The sequence below is a fragment of the Bombus huntii genome, chromosome 12 (assembly GCF_024542735.1).
Source record: "Bombus huntii isolate Logan2020A chromosome 12, iyBomHunt1.1, whole genome shotgun sequence".
Classification (NCBI taxonomy): domain Eukaryota; kingdom Metazoa; phylum Arthropoda; class Insecta; order Hymenoptera; family Apidae; genus Bombus; species Bombus huntii.
This window is the reverse complement of record NC_066249.1, coordinates 10,834,659-10,857,876: the sequence shown is the minus strand read 5'-3', so window position 1 is coordinate 10,857,876 and position 23,218 is coordinate 10,834,659. Positions and strand designations below refer to the sequence as shown.

The following is a 23,218-nucleotide window of genomic DNA, read 5'->3' as shown; positions in this document are numbered from 1 at the left end:
CCGCTTTACAAGTGCATTAAACTCATACGTTAGATTCCTTCCGCCTGATTTCCGCATGAAAATTTCATTCGAATGGAAGCCGTGTAAGGCGAGGGAGAGCAATTTCCCCGAAAGGATTGCGCGCGAATTATTTAGAAACCGAGCCAGCGAATCGCATTTTTTTCCCAGCGTGTCGAGGTGGAGAACGTTGGCGGTTTACGGTGCGAAAAAAATTCGTCGCTCCACTTTTCCTTCGAGTTTCCTCGAAAGAAGCTCATTAACGAGGAGGTACGACCGACGCAAGATTTAACGGACTGTGAATTTCCGATTAGAGATACGAGCCGCCATTTTTTCGGGATCGTTGGATCTACGCTTTGGAATCGAACGGATCAGTGTAACACGCTACAAATATTCGCCTGTTTGTGTTATCTATTAAATTTTGGTACGAGCAGAATTAATCATAAAATTATCGAATTATGGAATTAATCATGCTTTGTGGATGAAATTGCAATTTTGTGAAATCGCGAATTTTTTAAAATTTAATTTGGTCACAATAAATTTGTGATAACTATGAAATTAATTGTGATTTTGGATTTTTTTAAATTTTCTTTTGCGTCTTGTTAAGAACAATAAATGTGGAATCATTTTAAAGTTAAGTCTAAGATAAATATCGGGAGTATCAATCTTATTGATTATTTGATCCTATATTCTGTTGTGAAAAGGCTTATTGAACGCTATAAAGATGTCTTATCGTTGCAGCGACAATGGCTACAACAGGTGCAGTGGTGCGTCGAGGCGATTTTTCTCTTGCAATATCCAGGTGAGTGTGATCTATAAAACGCGATGTTATTACATTTATTCTACTCAAAATATCGATATGTAAAATATCAATAAAGTTTTAGCACAATAATATAATAAAAAATCCAAATATAGTTGCGTAAATCAAATCAATTTTTTAAGTATTTCAAGTATTATTTGGTAATCATTTAGCAATCATTTAATAATAAACATTATTCGATAACATCCACGTTAATTTGATTGGAACAATTTTCTCTTTATTTTTATATCAGACATAAAGAATAGCATAAGATAAACAAATCAAACGCGTAGTTATACATCATTAATAGTCATGTAGTTAGAGAAAATCTATGTGATCTATTATTGTAATAGGTCAGTTCTCTGGACAATCTATCAAACAGTAACGAGGCCGCGACGCGTGTCACATGCTTCAATTACTTGCATCTGCATGGTCAATGAGTATCGTTCTCCATTATCTAGAATTGCCCGATATTTTCACTTTGGCTAAACAGTTTCTTAATACATTCTACTCTGTTATTATTGAATCTCTACCGGCACGTAAGAAATTATGCTTCTCCTACACATGAGTTTAACAAGAAGATTATATAATGATAGTTCTATAGTAATGATGATAATAACAAGTTTTTTATGCAACTATACATAGATATATGATTTAACATATCCACAACTGATTGCATTTTCATTATACATGCTATGTGGAATAAAACTAATAAACAATTTTCGTGCGAAGTCGACTTCAGTATTATATAAATTTACATTAATAATTTGTTTACATAATTGACAATTATGAACCAGAAAACTAATTCGTGTAAAATACAGCACAGTTCATATTCGATATGTGTGCATATAAATCTGTGTGCATATTATATCGTACAAATATTACAAAAATAAATTTGCATAATAAACTTGCTATAGTTAAAGATTTTCTAAATAATATAAGAAATAATATAAAAATTGATCACACAATAATATTTTATCTCATTCACCTTACATCATTTTATTAAAGAAGAACTTTTCAATTCAAACAAATCATTTTTCACCCTTACTCTTCCCTCCTAAAATTTCGTAATGTATTGTGAAGTAGAAATTCGTCAGCTAAATTTCTCTCAGCTATTCGCGTTTAAAGCAGATCTCTCATCAAACGAACGGCTTTGCTATGAGTAAATATACGTTGCCTGGTGCATGTCCCTAACCTTTAGATATGTCGGTCAATTTCTCGCGGATCGGTTCGACGGTCTTTAATAAAATGATTTATACCATTATTTAATTCAGTTCGTTAAATGTCAGCCGCAGACTGGCTGAACTTTGAACCCGACGACAGATCTCCCATCGACGATCGACGTTTCACGTGTGGCTTGTTCGAAAGAACTTTTGTCCCTTTATCACGCGTCTCGTTCCACCGTTTAACCTGGATCGATCCGGCTATCATTCTCGTCGCTTTGACTCTCCGTACACGTGGCATTGCCCGTTCAACTTTCATTTAAAACCACTTAATCAAAGCGATACTGTTAATCACCATTTCTTTCTGTCCGATTCGCCCCATTTTGACAAATTGGTCTGGCGATCCATTAATCCGCACCAACAGTCGCGATTCGAGGGATGGAGCCGCGGGTTCTGCTTGAAAATCTATCTATGAATGCTATTTTTCAAAGAAGAGAAACGTTGTTTTCGTTTACTAAGCGTAATTTTAACTTGTTTGACTTTATAAATTTAGATGTGTCCTTATTGTACAAACATATTTATGGGTCAAGAAAAATTGTATTATTGCGATCTATGAATATGTATTTGGAGGTGAAAAGTGATAGAAATGATCAAATAAATCCGAAGCTTTCTTTTCGAAAATAATCTCTGTATTATTTGTTCAGAATTTTTGCAAAGAGAGCAAATATGTATTCAGGTCACGAACGCGCTTTACGACTTTAATCCTGGAGTATTACAATAGGATATTGCATTCTCCACTCGTATGTTCTAAGAGATAGCTCTTTGTTATTTATTCTTCTTACTAACTTCTTGACATGGAAAAACGAACAGTTTGAACCACTAACATGAGAAAACTTGTTAGGAGTGGTACGTAAAATTATGTTGTTTAATTATCCAAATTCTACTTTTTACTCAGTTTTATAAGCAGAATATTCACTATTTTATAGTGTGATATTACAAAATTGAGAACTTCGTCAGTTTGAAAAACAATTGGTACTGAAAGGGTTAAAACAATTACTTTCTCAATCCTCGCTCAGCAGGACCCGAATTTCAATTTGATTTGATATTTGATTTTATATTGATAAAGCAAAGAGTCGGTTGAAAAACTTTTTACCTCTATCTGGTAACTAAATTTACTTGAAAAATAAAATTCGTTGGTTTATTTTGACAATTTTCGTCCGGCGATTGAAACTACCTTCTACTTTTCTATCACTCAATTACGTCAGAAACTATATCCCAAAATTTAAAAGCACAGTCATTCGTTGCGAAATAAATACTTCAAACGATATAAAATAACGCACGATTCTAAACACTTAAACGATCACGTTCTGCCAAAGACACGCTCGATTCCAATCAACCCACGACAAAAATGAACGAGAGAGAATTATCGATCAATAACTAGGCGAAACGAAGGGTTAATAATCGGCGACAAGCAGAGCCGGTCCCTGAAACGTTGCATGCCGCTGTATTCCAGCCGATGATTGTAAGCTCACGAGGTCACCGGGACGCCGTAAAATCTCTGGCCCAGGTAGCGTTTGCAGCAGCCACGACGATCGTTTCGCAGTACATCCGTTGGTTGATGGACGCGTTGACCCGTTTCGAAGCCGCGAGCAGGGATTAAAAGTTTATAGCCACGGTTAAGATCGCCCTCCCACGAGCCAACACTAAATCTTGAGTCGAGGGCACTCGGGGGTGTATTCAGGAAGGTTGGCCAGGTTAAAACCGTACGATCTCGCTCGTGGCAATCGTAAACACACATGGAGACCGTACATAGTCGTCTTCGAGGAAAACGGAGTGGTAGAGAGGCTCGAAGTTTGGTAAACTTCTTTTGGAGTTCTCCTTTTTCTTTAAAAGGGATTTGTTGGGGAGGTAGAATGTTAAAGGTGAATTTTTAGTAATTCAGCGGGCAGAGTACTTTTCTGTTCAGAGATAGTATTTTTGGGGAGGAAGAATTTGAGAGGTAGATTTTTAATAATTTTATTGATTTCTCCTTTGAAAAGAGCAGATTTATTCAGGAGAAGTAATTCTAAAAGTGGATTTTTTAGTAATTGTTTATTTATTAGAGTTCCATTTCTTTAGAGAAATAGCAAGATTTGCCAAGGAGAAGAAAATGTTAAAATGGATTTTTATTTAATTCCTTGAGGCCACATACCAGTAGGTTTGAAAACCTTTTCAATTACTGAATGAATTCATTCATTCGATTAAAATTGGGTTGAAGTACAAGCAAACTTTTTCTTAGACTTGTGTGTTATTTAATTTTTTATTCGATTCCGTAGCGAACACTACCTACTTCTTACTCAAACCATGAAACAGAAACAACAAAAACTTTTAAGTATCGAAACGTATTGTTAATACTTCAAGTGGCCGTACGATAGAAGCAACGAAGCCAATTTTTGTTCGTATCGAATCGAGTTGAAACAAACTTTTGAGAAATTGTACGAGAGTCTCGTACGAGGTTTCCCTTTCGTGTTAAAAATTAATTTCCCCGTCACACACGGTCCACGGGATTTTCCCTCGCTGTTCCTGCCGGTAATTGAAGCTACGTCGTCGCATCAATTTTCACGAGCGCCCGCCACGCCAATCGAGCCACCGATCCCACAGCTTTAATTTCATTTTCCCGAATCACGAACCCTCGATCACGGCCTACCAAGACACAAGAAACTACTTCGGAAACAGAACCACTTGCTCCAACCCTCGACCGTTTCTTTCTAGATGGAGAAGATCACTAGTGAAAATGTATTTCTGAAAGTCACGTACCCGCTATAAAAATTATTTCCACCACATCGCCAAACTTATGATGCTTCGAATTACTTTTCTGCTAGATGGATTTAACTCGAACTTCTATGCAGCATTAAGCACGTCCTCATAATCGCGCTTCTTCCGGGAATATAATGGTCTCCGTAGAAGTACAGAGAATTTCTTTAAAATCTTAAAAATTCAAAGATTCATAAATTTCTTTTTTTCAATGGAGTAGTTTCTGGGATATCTTTTTGATGTTTCCGCAATTAAAATATTATACGTAGATATGTTTCAATAGATGTTACATATATGATATTATATATCATACATGCATATCATAATACATATCTATAACATATTTCTGTATTTTATAATACAACAGCATATGGAAATGAATATTTTATAGCAAGATGTGTTATTTCACAAAGATATTTAAGCAGAAACAAAAAGGGAAACTCTTTTTTTTGTATTTGTTTACCCTTATTATTTTGAACTAATGTTTTTTCATAATATTTTGTATTTAAAATAGCTTTTAATTTGTCTTCTTCATATAGAACGTACTAACTTCACGGTGAAATTTTCTAGAAGACTTTCGCGATTGATTGAATACAAATCAAGTTTGAAGATTAACTTTTGAACTATTTAGATAATAGATGCAGAAAATAAAACATTGCAAGAATGAGAACAAGAAGAATACCAATATAAAAGTATTTGTTTAATTAGGATATGAGTTCCAAAACATGATAATTCAACAATATGAAAGGATACATATTATAATACGATAGATCAAACTGTGGACGTAAAATCACGTTAGTTGATAGAAGGAGGATCGTCGAAAATCTTGCGTGGCTTAAAGGCTCTCTAATGATCCTCGAGAGCAACAATATGACCCAACCACCCGATAACGCAGCAGTGCGCTGTCGGAGATGCTAAAATTTATGAACGGCTGGGCATTATACAGCATGGACTCGCGAAGTATTAACTTCGTTAAAGTGACGTGCTAAATGAAACGAGCCGCAAACTGCGTCGCTGTTATGCGTCCTCGGCCTATGGATATTGATCGCTGATTCAGTTTGCCCCACGATAATCAACTTCAAATCTTTATAAATGTTCATCCGCATTAAATATGATTATACATTTTTTTAATGATATTCTATGACAAATATCGTTTTACTTTTTCTATTGTCGTCACATTTTAGATATAACATAACAATAAGTGAATTAACGATAATTAACATTCAAGCATCATCTAATTACGTTTATTCCGTGCGAGAAAGCTGTTGAAAATTGACGCGAGAAGTGTCGCTTTTATCTTTATCTCTTATCTTTGGTGTGTTACAAGAATTTTTTTCGAGACTAATTTTCATAAGTAAATTATAAATTAAATTTCATTATAAAAATTTGAAATTTTGCATTCTTCAATTGTGTTCTCACTGCAAAAGATTTTCTAATTTTTAAAAAAGTATATAAAAGTCCCTTGATTCATCGTATTTCGCTCTATTCTTTCAAAATTATTATCTTTTTCAGAAAAGACAAGAAAGTTGAATCGAACAGTTAAAAGATAGTAACGGAATGAAAAATTTTCTATTTTTGCCTTCGATTCTATTTCAATTTTACTTTATTTTCCTCACATTCAGAACAAGAAAAAATCCCCTGAACACTAATTGATCTCGTTAAATTTTAATACTTACCTAACGTCCCATTGTGCATTCTGCTAAAATCATTCGGCGGGTAATCTAGTTCCCCGGCAAAGAGACGTCCCACGGCTGCGATACATTCCAAGGGAATTGAACGAACGCCAGGCCACTTACGATATCAGGGGCAATCCATTTCTCGCCGCGAATTGCTCGCCGTTGCAAAAATTCCCTCCCAGAACACCGCTCATTGTTCTCGCCCCTTTGTCCCGGCACCGCGAAACATTTCGTAATTAGTAACAATGCCTGCCGGCTAAACAGAGATTATTGAACGGCGGAAACTCCCGGGAGACTTCGGTGGATGAAAGCCAGACCAGAACGAGAAATAAACGAAGGAACGGAAAAGAGGCTGAAGAAGATGGATTCCTTTAACGAGGCAAACCTTTAATTGCGAGTCCTCATAATTGCGGGAATATTCGATCCTGTATTTATGAAACTGTTTCCACTGAATTCTCGCCAACTTCTCTAGTTTACTGCTGGAATTAGATAGGAGAATAATTGTAGGGTAAGATATAAAATTATTAAGATTAATACAGCAATGGAAATTACTAGTTTTTTCCTCCATTTTTTAAAAGATTTAGGACTTAGGTAGGACTTTTTACATGTAATAATTATTTTTTGAGTTTGTAGATTGTGAATCGTAGAAAGGTGATAGTTTGATAATTTTATGGGAGATATTACTATTATCAATTAAATGGCTTAAAGAAAATAACGGAACTTCCTACGATACCTAATATTTTATTTGATTTAAAAATTTTCAAGAGACGTGTGAAAGTAGATAAAGTATGTATGAAAGTCGATGAATCGAACTACACTTGGATTTTGATGGAGGTCTCCCACTCGTCAGTCGATTGCTTCGCCACTTGAGCTATTTGAACATGAGATCGAATAAATTCCTCTTCTTTACGTCTGACACTTCGAAATGACGACATGGAAAATGTAACAGATCTTTCTTTAGAACTATATATTTCTTGTCTGGCAACTCTAGATCTAATTATACATTCGTGAGTATAGTCGATTTATAAGCATTCTACATTAATATTGGATGTTTATTCTATATTCTTTGAGGAAAACATTCTTTGAAACTAAGTAAACATGCATTGCATATTTTTCCTCTTTCTTTTATGCTGAAGCATGTTTGTCGTTTGACGGGATGGACGACACCTGCTAAAGGCAAGTGGCATATAAAAGATCGAAACAAACAGACGTTCCGCATACTCGTATCCCAAACGTGAGATATTGCGATTCTTTTGAGAATTACGACCACGGTGCTGGCAAAATGATAGAGCAATCGTATGCTTTAATACCCCTATGTCCATAAATCACACGGAAAAGAGAACATAAAATTGAATCATTCAGTAGTAGGACTGTACCAAAGACGTACTTCTAAATTCTCTTTCACGGCCTTTATTGCTAATTCATTACGTTTCGTTACATTATGTTCATTGTTCATATTTTATCTCTCATATCATTATTCATTAATAATTTCATTGGTTTCATAACTGAAGAATTTTATTCCATTTCTGTCCATTCTAATAATACCTACAGATCATCCCATTTATTTAAAAAACCACTCCATTTACCTCAGCAATTGGAATAACTTCGTTTCATTTTACTATAAAATTATTGTTTCATTTCCATAATCATAAAACTTGGGCGATGAATTCTTTTTCTGTATGAAGAATGTACATATGCTTATTTTTAAATAAGATCAAATCAAACTTAACTCGTAGCTTTCAAACCCAATAATAAATAAACCAACATCTGCTATCAGTTCTTTTTGATACCACACTACAGAAGTTAACCACAATTTTGAAACAATAATTGCAATCCTGAAAAGAGGCGAAGTCTCTGATCACGAGTCATGCATCTTGCAGACTTTCCACGAGATTCGTGCAGGTTCCTCCGACTCTTAAACGGTGCCCCGTGAATCGATTCCCTACCAAGCGTTCAAGGTCAATCGCAGGACCGCCACGGCAAAGCGGTTCGCCATAAATCACCAGGGTCACAGAACCTTTGACATCGTTTCGGGATCGCGGGTTTCGCGATCAGGATCCTTTTTCTTTTGCGGTCACCAAGAGGCCCGATTTCACCCAATGGCCCCACCCCTTTCCACGGGGTCCCGTGTCTCCGCAAGAAATCTCCCGTCATAAATCCTAGCCGACGTATCCTCGTGCGTGCTGTACCAGTCCCTCCGGGATATCTTTTTGCCCGTTTCACCTCGCTCGATTTATCGACATTACCTGAACAGGCCAACTTTTCTGTAGCTCTTCTGTTGACTCACAATGTTTCCCCATGTGTGATTGGGACCATCTAATTTTTGTGACCAGTTGTTGGTGGAAAATAATGTAGCGGAGTATCATGGTTGGATCGTTCTAAGGGGAATTTTGGGGTGTGCGATATTATTGATTTGGTGGTTGCATTTGATTGATACGGGAGATTCTATAGGGGACACGTGTGGATGTTTTGCAGGTTGATTTGAGATTTGTTGTTCTTTGTTGAACTTGTTAAATGGATAGATGAAATGATATTTATTTATTAGATATGAAAACTCAATGTGGATATTTACTAACTTAATGTGTTTTAACGTGACTAAATTAAGAAAGTTGCAATGTTAGATTATACAGGGTGGTTGGTAACTGGTGGTACAAGCGGAAAGGGGATGATTCTACGCGAAAAAAGAAGTCGAAAATATAGAATAAAAATTTTTCGTTTGAGGCTTTGTTTTCGAGAAAATCGACTTTGAATTTTCGCTCGGTACGCGTGCCGTACGTTATAACGGATCTCACTGTAGATCGTTGTCTCGATGGAAAAATTAAAAAAAAAAATTAAAAAAAGAATTTTTATTCTATGTTTTCGACTTCTTTTTTCGCGTAGAATCACCCACTTTCCGCTTGTACCACCAGTTACCAACCACCCTGTATATGTACCTCTTGCTTTGAAATACATATACATCATTCCAAAACTTAATAGCCTTGATATTTATCATTAACAGGTTATTATTTACTTCTTGTTGCTGCTTCTTTCACACGAAATAACGATGTCTGTGAGAAACATAAATCCGAACTTAAAACTGGAACATGGAAATTGACGATAAATTATTGGATCGCGAGAAAATCTGAGGCGAATAGGAAAAAATCTTGATGTGAAAACACACGAAAAGCTCACAGTTACTATTACGAGTAACGTGCGTTCATGTGCTTTTCTTTTCTGCTTTGTTGCCTACGAAATAATAAAATTGCAGTTTGCCCCACACGATCTTGTGAAACATGGAAATAAATATTGTAACCCAACGGGGGCGGACCCTTCGCGAAGAGATGTGCGTGTGCGTATAGCAACGACGAAGATTAGAAAACGTGCCTGGTCACGGTATATGACGAAAACAAGAGGGTGACTAAATCTAGAGTACAGGTTTCAGATGTGGGGATTTAGCAAATTATATTTGTGAATGATGCAGCAATGAATGACCATTCGATGAATCATTTTTGGCACGGGTTTTTTTTCATCTTTCTTTTTAATAGATGCAATTGAAGAGCGTAAAATGTTGTTTTTCATATGAGAGCAATTTTAGAATCCATTACCTTGTCAACCATTCACATATTACCAAAACTTTTTTATTTAATTTGAATGTGGAGTTCTCTCGAAAAATGTTTACATCAAAAATATTGATTATTTCACTTCGTATACGAAAAAGGTTTTTGATTAATCTTTTCACAAAACTTCATGGATCTGTCATCTATTGCTGAAATGCTTATATTTCTAGATCGAATGCATTATTTCTTTTTTCAACTATGTCATACTTAAATACACCTAAGTTTTCTAATCACTAAATAACATTAAAATCATAAGACCAACAAAATTATATACTAGTATATCTTTCCTCCATTCTCAACAATAATAATACGAATGTGCATTTAATTCCTTGTCTACTTATAAATTATTTGTTTAAAGTTTCTGAATAAATCAAAATAATTCGCACGTTTAGGAAGGAATTTCGCGCAACTTATTAATGCAGTGTTCTTTGTTTCTTTATTCAGGAATGTCCCGGTGAACCGAAGGACTTCCGAGCAGAGCAGTGCGCCGAATTCAACAACGTTCCGTTCGAAGGAATTCACTATGAGTGAGTATCGCAAACCGCGAGTTGCCTGTGATCCATTTTGTCAGTGCATTCGCTCAAAATACTCGTGGAATCCCGATAAAGTTTCTGGATACACGGCAAAAATGATTTATTGTCGACGTCATTTTCGACAAGAAAAGGTCACGGACTTTTTGCGAATCTCCGACAAAATTTAATGGTCGTCCGAAGTTGAAATCCATGCTCGTTTAAATTCGCGTTCAATGCGAGGTTTCACGCTCGAATTTCACGTCACGCTACATACATGCTAAAACCCCGAACTGTTTGTAAAAAAGCACTTTTTCTTGATAGAGAAATATTTTGACAGTATCTATTGAAATGTTTTTATTGTAACATGTTTTCATTTTTTTCTGTTTTTTGTGGGTTTCAATTTTTGGTTTCTACAATCCATAATCCTATTATATTTCAAGGCTATGGGGAAAGAGAACACGATAAATCAATTTTCTGTCTTACACAAGGAAGTACTTTTAAAATTCAATACTTTACGAGTGAATTCTATGTTCTTAAAATTGTTCTTTTATTTAGTTTTGAAGCTAAATGTCGTTATAATATTGGAATATTGCCTATCTTAATAACAAGTTTAGTTATAAAGAAGTCTTAAAATTCGAAACTCAACGAAAATATACTTATCATGTTCTTCTCCTGTGAAACCTTCATTTATTTTATCAAAAGTTTCAGATCTCTTATCGAGTACGAAAATAGTAATAAATTCGAACCTCCATTATAGTGCTCAATTTAGAATACGAATTTAGAATTGACCTAGTAGAACTATATAGCCTTGTTTTGCACTTAACGTCAGTATTCATTACAGAGCCGGTGCACGTTTTTTGTTACGAGTTATACGACTCATATTAATTTTATAGCGGCCAAGAAAGCAGACGCAATAAATATGTATATAGATCCATTTAAACAGTTGAAGGTGACCGATCTTCTTAAACAATAATACTTTGAAACGAGATTGATCGCTGATGTCATGTGTTTATATTTATTCCAAACACGATAAAAGGTGATCGAGCAAGAGAATCATGACTTAAAATTGATTCTCTATTATCTTTTAATTTTAAGATTCTACACACACATTTTTGGTCGATAGACGAAGATCTTTAAAAAATGAAATAAAATAAAAATAAAACAAAAAAAGTGAAAACTCAGTACCTAATCGTGACTGAAAAAACTGCTAACACCTTCAGAAGGGAGAACAGCTAGTTATCGAGAAGATCGATGACGATCGCCCGATTTCCGCGCCATAAAACGGCCCACGGCGAGACTAATCGCGCAAAATCGTTCGCAGTTGGATTCCGTACACCGGCGGGCCGAACAAGTGCGAATTGAATTGCATGCCGCGCGGCGAGCGTTTCTTCTACAGGCACAAACAGATGGTGATCGACGGGACGCCATGCGAGATCGAGAAGAACGACGTCTGTGTCGGAGGCAAATGCATGGTGAGTTAACGATCCTCGATTCACTGCAGCGGGACCAACGCGAATTCGTTTCCGTTCGTGCACGTCGAGTTGTTTTGTCTGTGGGAGACAATCGAATGAACGACGAAAGCTCATGAAAAAGAGTAGATTTAGCGAGAACAAGAAAGAGAAATAATATTTCTCGTTTACTCTCGCTGTATCTATTTAAGTACTATTTCTGTCAGGTTCAGGTTACGCTGAGTTCTAAATACTGAATATTGTAGAATGGGTTTGTTGTTGGGGAGCATTTGAATTTAGGCAAAACAACTCCATTGGAATTTTAGCGAGGAACATTACTGTACCGGCACGTAATTTCTGTTTGATTGTCAGCACGTCGGATGTGACATGATGCTTGGAAGCGACGTGAAGGAGGATGCATGCAGGGAATGCGGTGGTGATGGGTCCAACTGTAACACCGTTTCCGGTTTATTCGATACCGACGATCTTCAAGTGGGTAAGCTGAGAAATTTTATATTTTTAATATTATTGTACGATACGATTGGTAAATGAAACACGATTCAACATACTGAAACAAACTTTATCGTAAGATTACCAATTTTATTAAATTTTCTTTAGGATACATCGATATTATACTAATCCCGCAGGCTGCAACAAACGTGATAATAAAAGAAATCAAACCGTCGAACAATTATCTAGGTAAGTAAAATATCTTAATTATAAGTGATTACCATTTATGATTATCCAATAAGGCGTTGATGAAACTCCTGTCGTTGTTGATGTTTTAATACATTTTATACCGGCAGCTATTAGAAACACTTCAGGCAATTATTATCTAAATGGAAACTGGAGGATAGATTTTCCACGAAGCTTAAAATTTGCCGGGACCATATTCCATTATTCGAGAGATCCGCAAGGTTTCTCGGCACCCGATACCATTACCGCCTTAGGGCCGACGAGTGAACCAATTTACGTGGTGGTGAGTGGCTGCATCGCTCTTAAATAGCAAATTACAACGTCATCCAGTTAAAAAAAAGTGCAAGTTCTTCCCAATAAAATAAGTGAAATCGCTAAATAGTGAAATGGAGCCTTGTCCATAATTTTTTTTATTTCTCTTTCCACTTTTGGTTTATGAAGCTAATTTGATGAAATACGACTACAATGTTTCATCGAGCATAATTTCTTTTGTACTAAAAATAATCGATGCAATATAATAATAGTAGATGTAATATAATAATATAATAATCGATGTAAAATACTGTTAAGAAATGATCAATCGAATAAGTAGGTGGGTATACTACATTATATCGGATAAGAGAAAGAATAATTTGCCGAATTGATTTCGACAGCTTTTGTATCAAGACCACAATGTCGGCGTGCATTACGAGTATAGCGTACCGAAGAGAATCTCGCAGCAAAATGATGCGGATAGCTACACATGGATAACCGATGAATTTTCCAGTTGCAGTGCGACTTGTGGCGGAGGTAATATTTCCAAAATTAATACCGTTACCTAAATACACGGTGAATGTAATCAATAACCGGATAGCCCGTCCGGCTAGCGTACCGAACGCGTTTCCATCGGTTCTAAATTTGATAGAGTAATTTACGAACGGACGGATACTCAGCGTTTGATGAACGTTTATTAATTAATATGCTTTTCATTTAACCTACCTGAAACAGATCATTCTGTGTTCATCGCATATTGAATTATCGAATCAGTAGATCGCCAAAGGTGAAAGTTGTTGTATTTTCGCTAACTATAAAAGCAGTTCTTGCTTTCTAGTTTCGAAGTATCATTTATCGTAATTTATTTACTTAGAAGCCAAATTATGAATTACAGATACATTATTTTCTTAAATTGTTAGATTACTTTTATATTGTATCGTCTCACTTATTATACGCATATTGACAACGTTAATACCTTCATATTTTATTCATAAAATCAATAATACGGTAATTATTAGGTTTCAGTTATTGAAAAATCAATATTCATTAAAAGAATACAGCGTACAATTGCAATAAGGAACATAGTATTAATAAAATAATTTCCCAAATAATAACATATTTTAAAAATTTAGTAAAAAATGTTTACAAATCTCTATAGGTCAATGACTTTGCTTTATAAATATTCATGTTGAATAATTCTCTTTCGAAGGTTATCAATCGAGACGAGTGGCCTGCGTACGAAGAAGGGACAGGCAACCGGTGGATGAGAGCCTTTGCGATCCACAGATGGAACCAGATACAACCGACGCCTGTAACGTGGATCCATGTCCACCTGTGTGGGTGGAGGGCGAGTGGGGTCCTTGTAGCAAGCATTGCGGCGAAGGAGGTGAGCAGAGCAGAGGGATCAAATGCGAACAGGTCATCTCTGGTGGAATCCCTACGGTGGTGGACGATAGTCAGTGTCTGGAGAAGGTGGGACCAAAAGGACCGACCAAACAGGAGTGTAACAAGAACGTGACGTGCCCACAATTTCACGTTGGACCCTGGAAACCGGTACGAATAACTTACGTCTTATTTTTCCAACTTGATCTTTTCAATGTTCACTAAATGACGAAATTGAAAGAAAGTCGTGTTTTTATGAATGTAATGAAAAGAATGGAGCCTAATCAGAGATTTGTTTCACCTAGTTAACTTCATAGCGTTTTTATAATGTTATTTCGTATATCTTTATATATCATGCCTGCTTTTCTACTTTTATATTTTTAATTAAAAGATTGTAAATTTTGCGACATTGTTATAATACTTCTTTAAAATTCTTCCAAAGACGAACAAATATATGAAATTAAAGAAGAAATTATTTAAATCCAGACACCAAATCAATTTCCGCACCCAATAAATTTTTTCTGTAACTTGTCAATCACTGAAAGTATTAATTATAGTATAACTCTATAAATGTGTTTATTCTCTGTTATCAGACAGTGTGGTTGTTTAGCATATATTTATATCACTTTGCTAATATATTTTTAGGCAACTTATTAAACAATGAAACTATCAATTAGAATTCTATAAAAATCTTTGTTATCTTTTGGACAGTGTGATCATTTATGCGGTCCGGGGAAGCAAACGAGAAAAGTGACGTGTTACATGAAGGTGAACGGAAAGATTCAACTGCTGAAGGATCAGGCCTGCGAGGGAGAGGTTCCCAAATCTGAGAAACCTTGCGAATTGAGACCTTGCGCCGGCCTCGACTGGGTCACGTCGGATTGGAGTGGAGTAAGCTCGTAATTTTTCACGCGATACCCACCCGAAGATCACCGCGTTCCATTAAAAATATTCCCCGCGAAAAAGTAGAAGCTTCTCATAGAAATATTTTTGGCAAGCAATATTACAAAAGCCACGTACAAATGAAATGTGTCCCATTTCTTTTCGTGTCACGGACGTTCTTTGCGATTATCACCTGACTCTGGTCACTTTTCGTTTAGTGCGACGACAAATGTGGTCTGACTGAAGAGACTAGGACCACGTACTGCGCTACTCAAGATGGGACCGTTTATCCGGACGAAAAATGCGACGCTGAAAAGAAGCCGGAATTGACGCGAGATTGCGAAGCTGAAAAGGATTGCGAATTCCTCTGGTTCGCCTCTCAATGGAGCGATGTAAGTCAATTACATTTCTTCTTGGAAAGCTTTTCAAATTATATAGCGACATTAAATTTATTTCTTGAAGAATTGGAACTGCAATTATTCTTCATTTTCTAGACATTTACAACTTCTACAAGTCTAGAACGTCCTATTACGAAAATGAAACAAAATGAACTTTAAAAATAACGTTTAATCCGATACTTTTTTCAAATTTAAAAGGATTATAGTTTGTACTGTTATACATATTATTGCGTTCGTTATTAAAATAAAAGTCCGCCTCGAGAGGGTTAATACACCCTTTGATGTTAGTTTAACATAAAGGATGTATATAATGGCACAAAATCAACAAAATTCATTATTCAAGTCACACTTGACACACAATTATTTTGATCCCATAGTGTTCAGCGAAATGTGGGTCAGGTGTACAGACACGCAAGGTGTTCTGTGGCACGTTCGATGATGAAACGGTGAAGAAAGTGCCAGACGAGAAGTGCGACGCAGACAAGAAATTCAACGAGACGAAGAGTTGCACCGCCAAGGAAGAGTGCAAAGGTGAATGGTTCGCTGGTCCGTGGAGCAAGGTAATGTATATATTTGAAATAATCTTGACTATTCCCTAGGTTTTCTCCTCTTCAACTTTTCTCAACGATTCTGACGAAGACCATTCATTTTAAGTATGTAGTTTCAAGAATAATTTCGTATATCAAAGATGAGAAAATTTATTTAAAAAAAAAAGTAACGAATAAAAGGATTATTATTAAGATGAATAATAAATATAAGAGAACAGATGTATAACAAAATAACGATAGAGACAAATGCAAGTATAACCAAAAAATGGTGTTCTAATGTTAAGTAAATACCATTGACACGGATAACTCGAGAAACGAAGTTTCTTTCAAATAATTTCATAATGCTTCATCTAGCCATCTAGTCTTCTTCAATTTCTCCTTGAACAAACGGAATCGTTGACAAGAAGTGTAGAGGCTGATTTTTTTTTTCGAAAATCTCGTTAGCGACGTGAAATATCCGCGAGAAATACATCGTGTCCTATTCCCTCGGTCGCCGAAGAAATTCAATATCTTCGACGGCTTTGTAGCGAACCTAACAAGAAGCGTCCGCCTCAAATTTCTTCCATTAATCACCTTACCGTGTTCCAGTGCTCGAAACCGTGTGGTGGTGGCACGATGAATCGCAAGGTGATTTGCATGAAAGCCAACATGACGGTCACAATGAACAACTGCGACTCTAATACGATCATATTCTCCATGGAAAATTGCAACAACCAAGCTTGCGAGGAAGGTACGTCCTAAATCTGGGCGAAGTACAGAAAAGTTGAAAATTGATTCATGCTGCAATTAAAAAATCAGGTTTTCTAGTGTTTTAATAAGTCACCTAAACTACTTTAATTATATTAATTTATGTATTCAGTGTTCTTAATGTAAGTGCCGTTTCTCTCCAGAAATAAACAATAATCAAGGATAATTTAGTTAATCAAAATCTTGTTTTCAGACGAGGTGATACCAATGCAACCAGAGAAAATCCCAGATCTCACTGAAGAGGACGAAGAGTGCGAAGTGTACGAGGATGAAAACTTCGTGACTGTCTCTTCAAACTTGATACCTAGCGTAAGTGAAATTTGGTCGTAGTTAATCAAATACTTAGTTTCACAGCTTCTTCATCCATCGTTACATTTATATCTCATTTTCCTATGAATGTGATGTTAATTTATCATTTTTCTATTAGTACAGGTGTTATTAAAATTTATTTTCTCAATTTACTTTTATGATTTTCCCGATTTACATAAAAATGTAATTTTATCTATTGATTTAGGATAAATCTAGTAAAATGTTAGATCTTACGGAAGCAACTCCTCTGAGCTCGCCAGATACGAGTGATACTACCGGAAGCGACATATATGATAAAATGCAAGGGGATGCTGGATATACCAGGGGCGACATATCTCCTGGAGAAATGGAAATGGGTGAAGGAAGTGGGACAGATTTCACGGATATATACACATACACATCAGGGTTTGAATCGACGTTCGAAGGCAGTGGAACCAACGAGGTTACCGAAGATGGTGAACTGTTTGCAACGGAATTTGGAATAACGGAAATCGGCGTGACCGAAGAGATCGAATCCACCATGAATTCTACTGACGAATCGACAGTTGAATCGATGACTGAGTCTGATGGTGAGTTGATGTGATTTCATTCTTAAGAATTGTAGCGTGGTAAAGAAATTGCTTAATTGAAATGTCTATCTGTATTCCGAAAAAATAATATTTGAAGACATTTCCTTTTTAACCCGATAATATAGTAAGTTCTAGTCTTTTGCCTTAATTGGGGTATAAATTTAATGTATTGACAACAAATTGTATTGTGAAATTATCTTATTGAATAATTACATTGTTTGAAAAATATCACAAAATAATTCAGGAACAGATATGACAACTGAGTCTGGCGAAACTGAAGAAACAGCAACTGGATCGAGCGACGAGACTACCGAAATGCTGGAGGGCACTGAGAGTGGACCAACCGAGGCCACGGAATCCACTGAATCGGGCCCAACCACTTCTTCGTCGGAAACCGAAAGCACGGTTACTGAGCAGACCATTTCAACAGAAATGACCCCTACCGAGGAATCTGGTAAATCGTAATTCCATTATTGTATAAACAGAAATGTTACGTTAGAAACACCATCAATTAAATATTTTGAAATACTAAATAACAACGCAATTATATTAACAATTAATTATATGTTAATGGTATAAGTGCAATTTAATTATACGATGACTTTTGATATACATGATAAAGTACACTACAAATTCTTCACATAAAGACTTCTACTTTTTTCTTTCTAAAAGTTTTGCCTCTCATTCTGAACTCTGAACTAACTAAGTATTGTTACCGTTAATTATTAATTTTATATATCAGCAGTTACGTTTGAAACAACATCAGAAGTAGAAGAAACGGGTGTGACTGGAGAAACAACAGAATCAGGTGCCACCGAAGAAAGTACCGAATCAGGATCAACAGAACCAACGATGTCTACGGAATCAGGAGCTACAGAAGAAACCACAGAATCTGGTGTAATGACAGAAAGTACGCCAATAGAAATCACTGAGTCGACAGAATATGGAGCTACGACAGAGCCTGGAGCTACGACAGAGCCTGGAGCTACGACAGAGCCTGGAGCTACGACAGAACCTGGAGCTACGACAGAATCTGCAGCAACGGAAATCACCGAATCAACAGAATCTGGAGCTACGGAAGTCACTGAATCAACAGAATCTGGAGCCACGACAGAATCTGGAGCTACAACAGAATCCGGAGCCACAACAGAATCTGGAACCACGATAGAATCTGGAGCCACGACAGAATCTGGAGCCACGACAACATCTGGAACCACGATAGAATCTGGAGCTACGACAGAATCTGGAGCCACGACAGAATCTGGAGCTACAACAGAGTCTGGAACCACCATAGAATCTGGAGCCACGACAGAATCTGGAGCCACGACAGAATCTGGAGCCACGACAGAATCTGGAGCCACGACAGAATCTGGAGCCACGACAGAATCAACAGAATCTGGAGCAACTACCGAAATCACGGAATCTGGTCCGACAGAAACTACCGAATCTGGCATGACAACAGAATCTGGTATGACTACAGAACCTGGCAAAACAATGACAGAACAAACGACAGTTTCCGGCGAAACCACCGAATCTGGCGCCACGACCGAATCAGGAGAAACTACAGAGTCTGGTGCAACCACTGAGAGCGGTGAAACCACTGTGTCTGGCGTAACTGATACTACTGTTTCTGGATTGACACCGATCACTGAGGAAGCAAAATCGGAAGTAACTGAGAAGATAGACAGACGTAAGTACATTTAGTTCATTGATATGTTTTGTATTAATTAGTGTAAATTAAAAGATTCGATGAGATGGATTAGGTAGATAAAAGAAACTTTCATAAAATGAAAATGTATTAATAAAAGTACATACAATAAAAATTATAAAAACATTGACCAATTTTATTTTAGAATATTAATTTTATTATCTAAATAATAAACAGTTAACAAAATAACGTTAAATAATACACGAGGATGAATTTTCTCTTTCAGTATTCGGATTCTGGACGACCATTGGCCCAGAAGAAACCACGCGCAAGCATCGCGTGTGCAAAGTGCTGAGGAAGAAGACCTGTAAGGCCTCGCCCTTCGGTTGCTGTTACGATGGAATTACTAAGGCTGAAGGACCGTTTGGCCAAGGATGTCCCACGGTACAGACTTGCAACGACACTAAATACGGTTGTTGTTCGGATGGAGTGTCTGCAGCCACTGGTCCGGAGAACCAAGGTTGCCCCGAATCACACTGCAAGGAAACGTTGTTCGGTTGTTGCCCTGATGGAATTATCGCTGCTGAGGGCAACGACTTCGAAGGATGCAAGAAACCTTGCAGCGAAACAGAGTTAGCATAATATTTTAAATATCACGATAGTTATTATGTTTTACGATATTCCAGAAAATAGGTTTTATTAATATTTTAAAGACATTGATAAGAGAAACAGTAAGTAGAATCTACATAATGTTTTAAGCGCCATAAGAATAATATTTAATGTTTAATATACTGATATGAGAAATTTTGTTGCAATAATTAGTACGATATTTAATATATATTATATTTATTTAATTTTTAGATATTTGTTAATGACATTAAATAAATATTTCAGATTTGGATGTTGTCCGGATAACGAGACTCCAGCTAGCGGAAAGGATAATATCGGATGCTGCAATGTCACTGAATTTGGTTGCTGTCCTGATGGAATTAAGCCCGCTTCTGGACCAAATGAAGAAGGTACATTGTAATTTTTACTGCGTATATTTAAAAATCCTTAAATGTTATTAATCATACTGAGATGTTTGGTTAATATAATGACTACAGGTTGCGAAGAGGAAATTACTTCTGTCACACCTCTCACAGAAGAGTATGAAACAACTACAGTACAGGAAGATTGCGCAAATACCACCTACGGATGTTGTCCGAATGGTATTTCGACTGCTACTGGCACAAACTTCGCAGGATGCGGTGTTATAAATGCAGAGAACTGCACTATATCGTACTTTGGATGTTGTCCTGATGGCGTCTCACCAGGTATGTTGCATAATTATATAAAAATCTCAAAATATACATTTTCGAAAATTTCTGTAGTTCTCTAGTCAAACTTTTACAAATTCAAATGATTCTATTAGGTTTGCTCTATTATCTGTAAAAGTACTTAATTCCAATTCCCACATATTACGCCATCTTCAATATTTCTATTCCAAGATAAATTCTTCTAAAAGTTCCGTTATGTCAATTTTCTAAAACATCTAATATTGTATTCAAATAAACTAAAAAGAAAACAAGAAACAAGAATCCTACCACGCTAATTTTCTAAAAATAGGCTGGTGATATGTCAGAGTAAATTAAATATAAAAAGAATTCCAGTCTTCCAATTTTCTAAGATAATTACCAGCTAATACACATCACATGTAGCCCTGGGTCCCAACAACTATGGCTGTCACATGCCCTGCGAAAACAGTACTTATGGCTGTTGCGATGACGGTAGCACTCCTGCTCATGGTCCAAACAGAGAGGGTTGTTGTCTGTCGACACCGTTCAAGTGCTGTCCAGACAACATACTTCCAGCTCGCGGTCCAGATTTCTACGGTTGTGGCTGTCAATACTCGAGATTCGGATGCTGTCCAGATAACAGCACCGCTGCTCGTGGTCCAAACAACGAGGGCTGCGGTTGCAAGTATACAGCTAATGGTTGCTGTCCTAACCGCTTCACCCCGGCCACAGGACCAAATTACGAGGGCTGTCCGTGTTATACGTATCAATTTGGTTGCTGCCCTGATGGTGTCACCATCGCTAAAGGACCTCATGGACAAGGTAATTAGGCCAAAAACTGAAATCATGTTAATTCTGATATACATATAGTAGCGTGGTAAAGGGAAGTTTAAAATTCTTATTTACTCATATCTGCCTTAACTTAATTATTACTATTAATTATTAATATTAGAATTTTCCTTGCGAAAAGATCCTTATTAATAATCAAAGCATTAATTATTAATATTAGAATTTTCCTTGCGAAAAGATCCTTATTAATAATCAAAGCATAAAAATACATAGAAATAGAAATACAGATGTAAATGGAGCCAGAAATAGACAAATCTATAATCTTTATCTTTCTTCCTTATACAAATTAATTCTAATTCACTTCATATTGTGGAGAAACATAACTTCAAAATGTACTCAGTACCGCATCGTTTCTTGCAGGCTGCGGTTGTGAGAATACAGAATTCAAGTGCTGCTCGGATGGAAGAACTCCAGCAAAGGGTCCAAACTTCGCTGGATGCACTTGTGACACCTCGAAGTATGGATGTTGTCCCGATGGGGTGGAAGAAGCTCAAGGAGAAAACTTCGAGGGCTGTCTGTCTGTTCCATCTACTCCTGGGGCAGCGTGTGCTTTGGAGAAAGATAGAGGACCATGTCGGGACTTCACCGTCAAATGGTACTTCGACACAGAGTATGGTGGTTGCTCGCGGTTCTGGTATGGAGGTTGCGAGGGCAACGAGAATCGATTCAAGACGCAAGAAGAATGTAAGCAAGTGTGTGTGCAGCCCAAAGGAAAAGGTAAAGTACATAAAACAAAAAAAAATTCAAATTCATTTAAAACGTTGAAATACAATTGGATATTTAAGAAAAATTTAAAAATGATATATTTTTAGGGAATTAGTTTTTTATTAGAAAACATATGCACCTTCTCTGTAATAATTGTGACATTATAATATTTGCGCAATATTTACAACGTTTATGCGTACAAGTTAAATTTTTCTTATAGTTTTAAACATTGCATATTTTAATTATGTCCGAGATATTAGAAGTCAAAACATTTTGCAGATTCATGTAACCTGCCAAAAATCTCTGGGCCCTGCGAGGGTTACTTCCCTACTTGGTATTACGACTCTGGAAGGAAACAGTGTGGTCAATTTGTCTATGGCGGTTGTCTCGGAAACGCGAATAAATTTAAAACGAAAGAAGAATGTGAAGAGCTTTGTGTCACTCCCGATGATTTGGGTAACTTCACCAATTCTTATTAAAATTCCTTTCTCGTTTGACAACATTTACGACAAATCATTATTTTAATATGATAATAAATATTTTCAATTTACAATTTCTGTAATTCCAAAAAGTAAAAGTTAAGTTTATGTTTTATATACTGCTACTTCATTGCTAATATGCTCTCTTGCATTTTGTTACTTATGAAGATCCGTGCGAACAGTCGAAAGAGCCAGGTCCCTGCGAAGGCAACTTCACTAAATGGTATTTCAACGCAGAATCGCAAGCCTGCGAGCAATTCCGCTACGGTGGATGCAAAGGAAATGATAACAACTTCGCGACGGAAATCGCATGCCACCAACAATGCTTGCAACCAGGGAGGACACGAGGTACGTTCTCCAGCACAATTCTCTTGATTCGACATTCGCACGTATCATGCTCGTTCTACTGCCTGAACCCATTTTTCATATTAGATATTCTTTCCTACCAGATTCGTTTGAAAGTGTTTCAGATTTTTATCTATTGTTTTGCTT

General features: G+C 36.5%; 1 protein-coding gene across 9 annotated transcripts in view; it reads left to right on the top strand.

Moving 5' to 3' along the window:
• The window catches only part of LOC126872189 (papilin), a 162,698-nt gene that overhangs the window by 119,045 nt on the left and 20,435 nt on the right, over positions 1–23,218 (top strand). For 8 of the 9 annotated variants that reach the window (XM_050631821.1, XM_050631826.1, XM_050631825.1 and 5 more), the window contains exons 4-26: positions 739–799; positions 10,469–10,551; positions 11,858–12,008; positions 12,357–12,480; positions 12,603–12,683; positions 12,791–12,963; positions 13,334–13,469; positions 14,143–14,486; positions 15,027–15,206; positions 15,416–15,589; positions 15,973–16,155; positions 16,732–16,873; positions 17,084–17,199; positions 17,405–17,768; positions 18,013–18,222; positions 18,511–19,458; positions 19,703–20,048; positions 20,311–20,435; positions 20,523–20,732; positions 21,117–21,515; positions 21,903–22,259; positions 22,527–22,703; positions 22,895–23,074. In XM_050631821.1, the coding sequence (XP_050487778.1) occupies positions 739–799; positions 10,469–10,551; positions 11,858–12,008; positions 12,357–12,480; positions 12,603–12,683; positions 12,791–12,963; positions 13,334–13,469; positions 14,143–14,486; positions 15,027–15,206; positions 15,416–15,589; positions 15,973–16,155; positions 16,732–16,873; positions 17,084–17,199; positions 17,405–17,768; positions 18,013–18,222; positions 18,511–19,458; positions 19,703–20,048; positions 20,311–20,435; positions 20,523–20,732; positions 21,117–21,515; positions 21,903–22,259; positions 22,527–22,703; positions 22,895–23,074 (5,264 nt within the window). The remainder of the gene's footprint in view (positions 1–738; positions 800–10,468; positions 10,552–11,857; positions 12,009–12,356; positions 12,481–12,602; positions 12,684–12,790; positions 12,964–13,333; positions 13,470–14,142; positions 14,487–15,026; positions 15,207–15,415; positions 15,590–15,972; positions 16,156–16,731; positions 16,874–17,083; positions 17,200–17,404; positions 17,769–18,012; positions 18,223–18,510; positions 19,459–19,702; positions 20,049–20,310; positions 20,436–20,522; positions 20,733–21,116; positions 21,516–21,902; positions 22,260–22,526; positions 22,704–22,894; positions 23,075–23,218) is intronic. The other variant, XM_050631822.1, reaches the window with a different exon arrangement.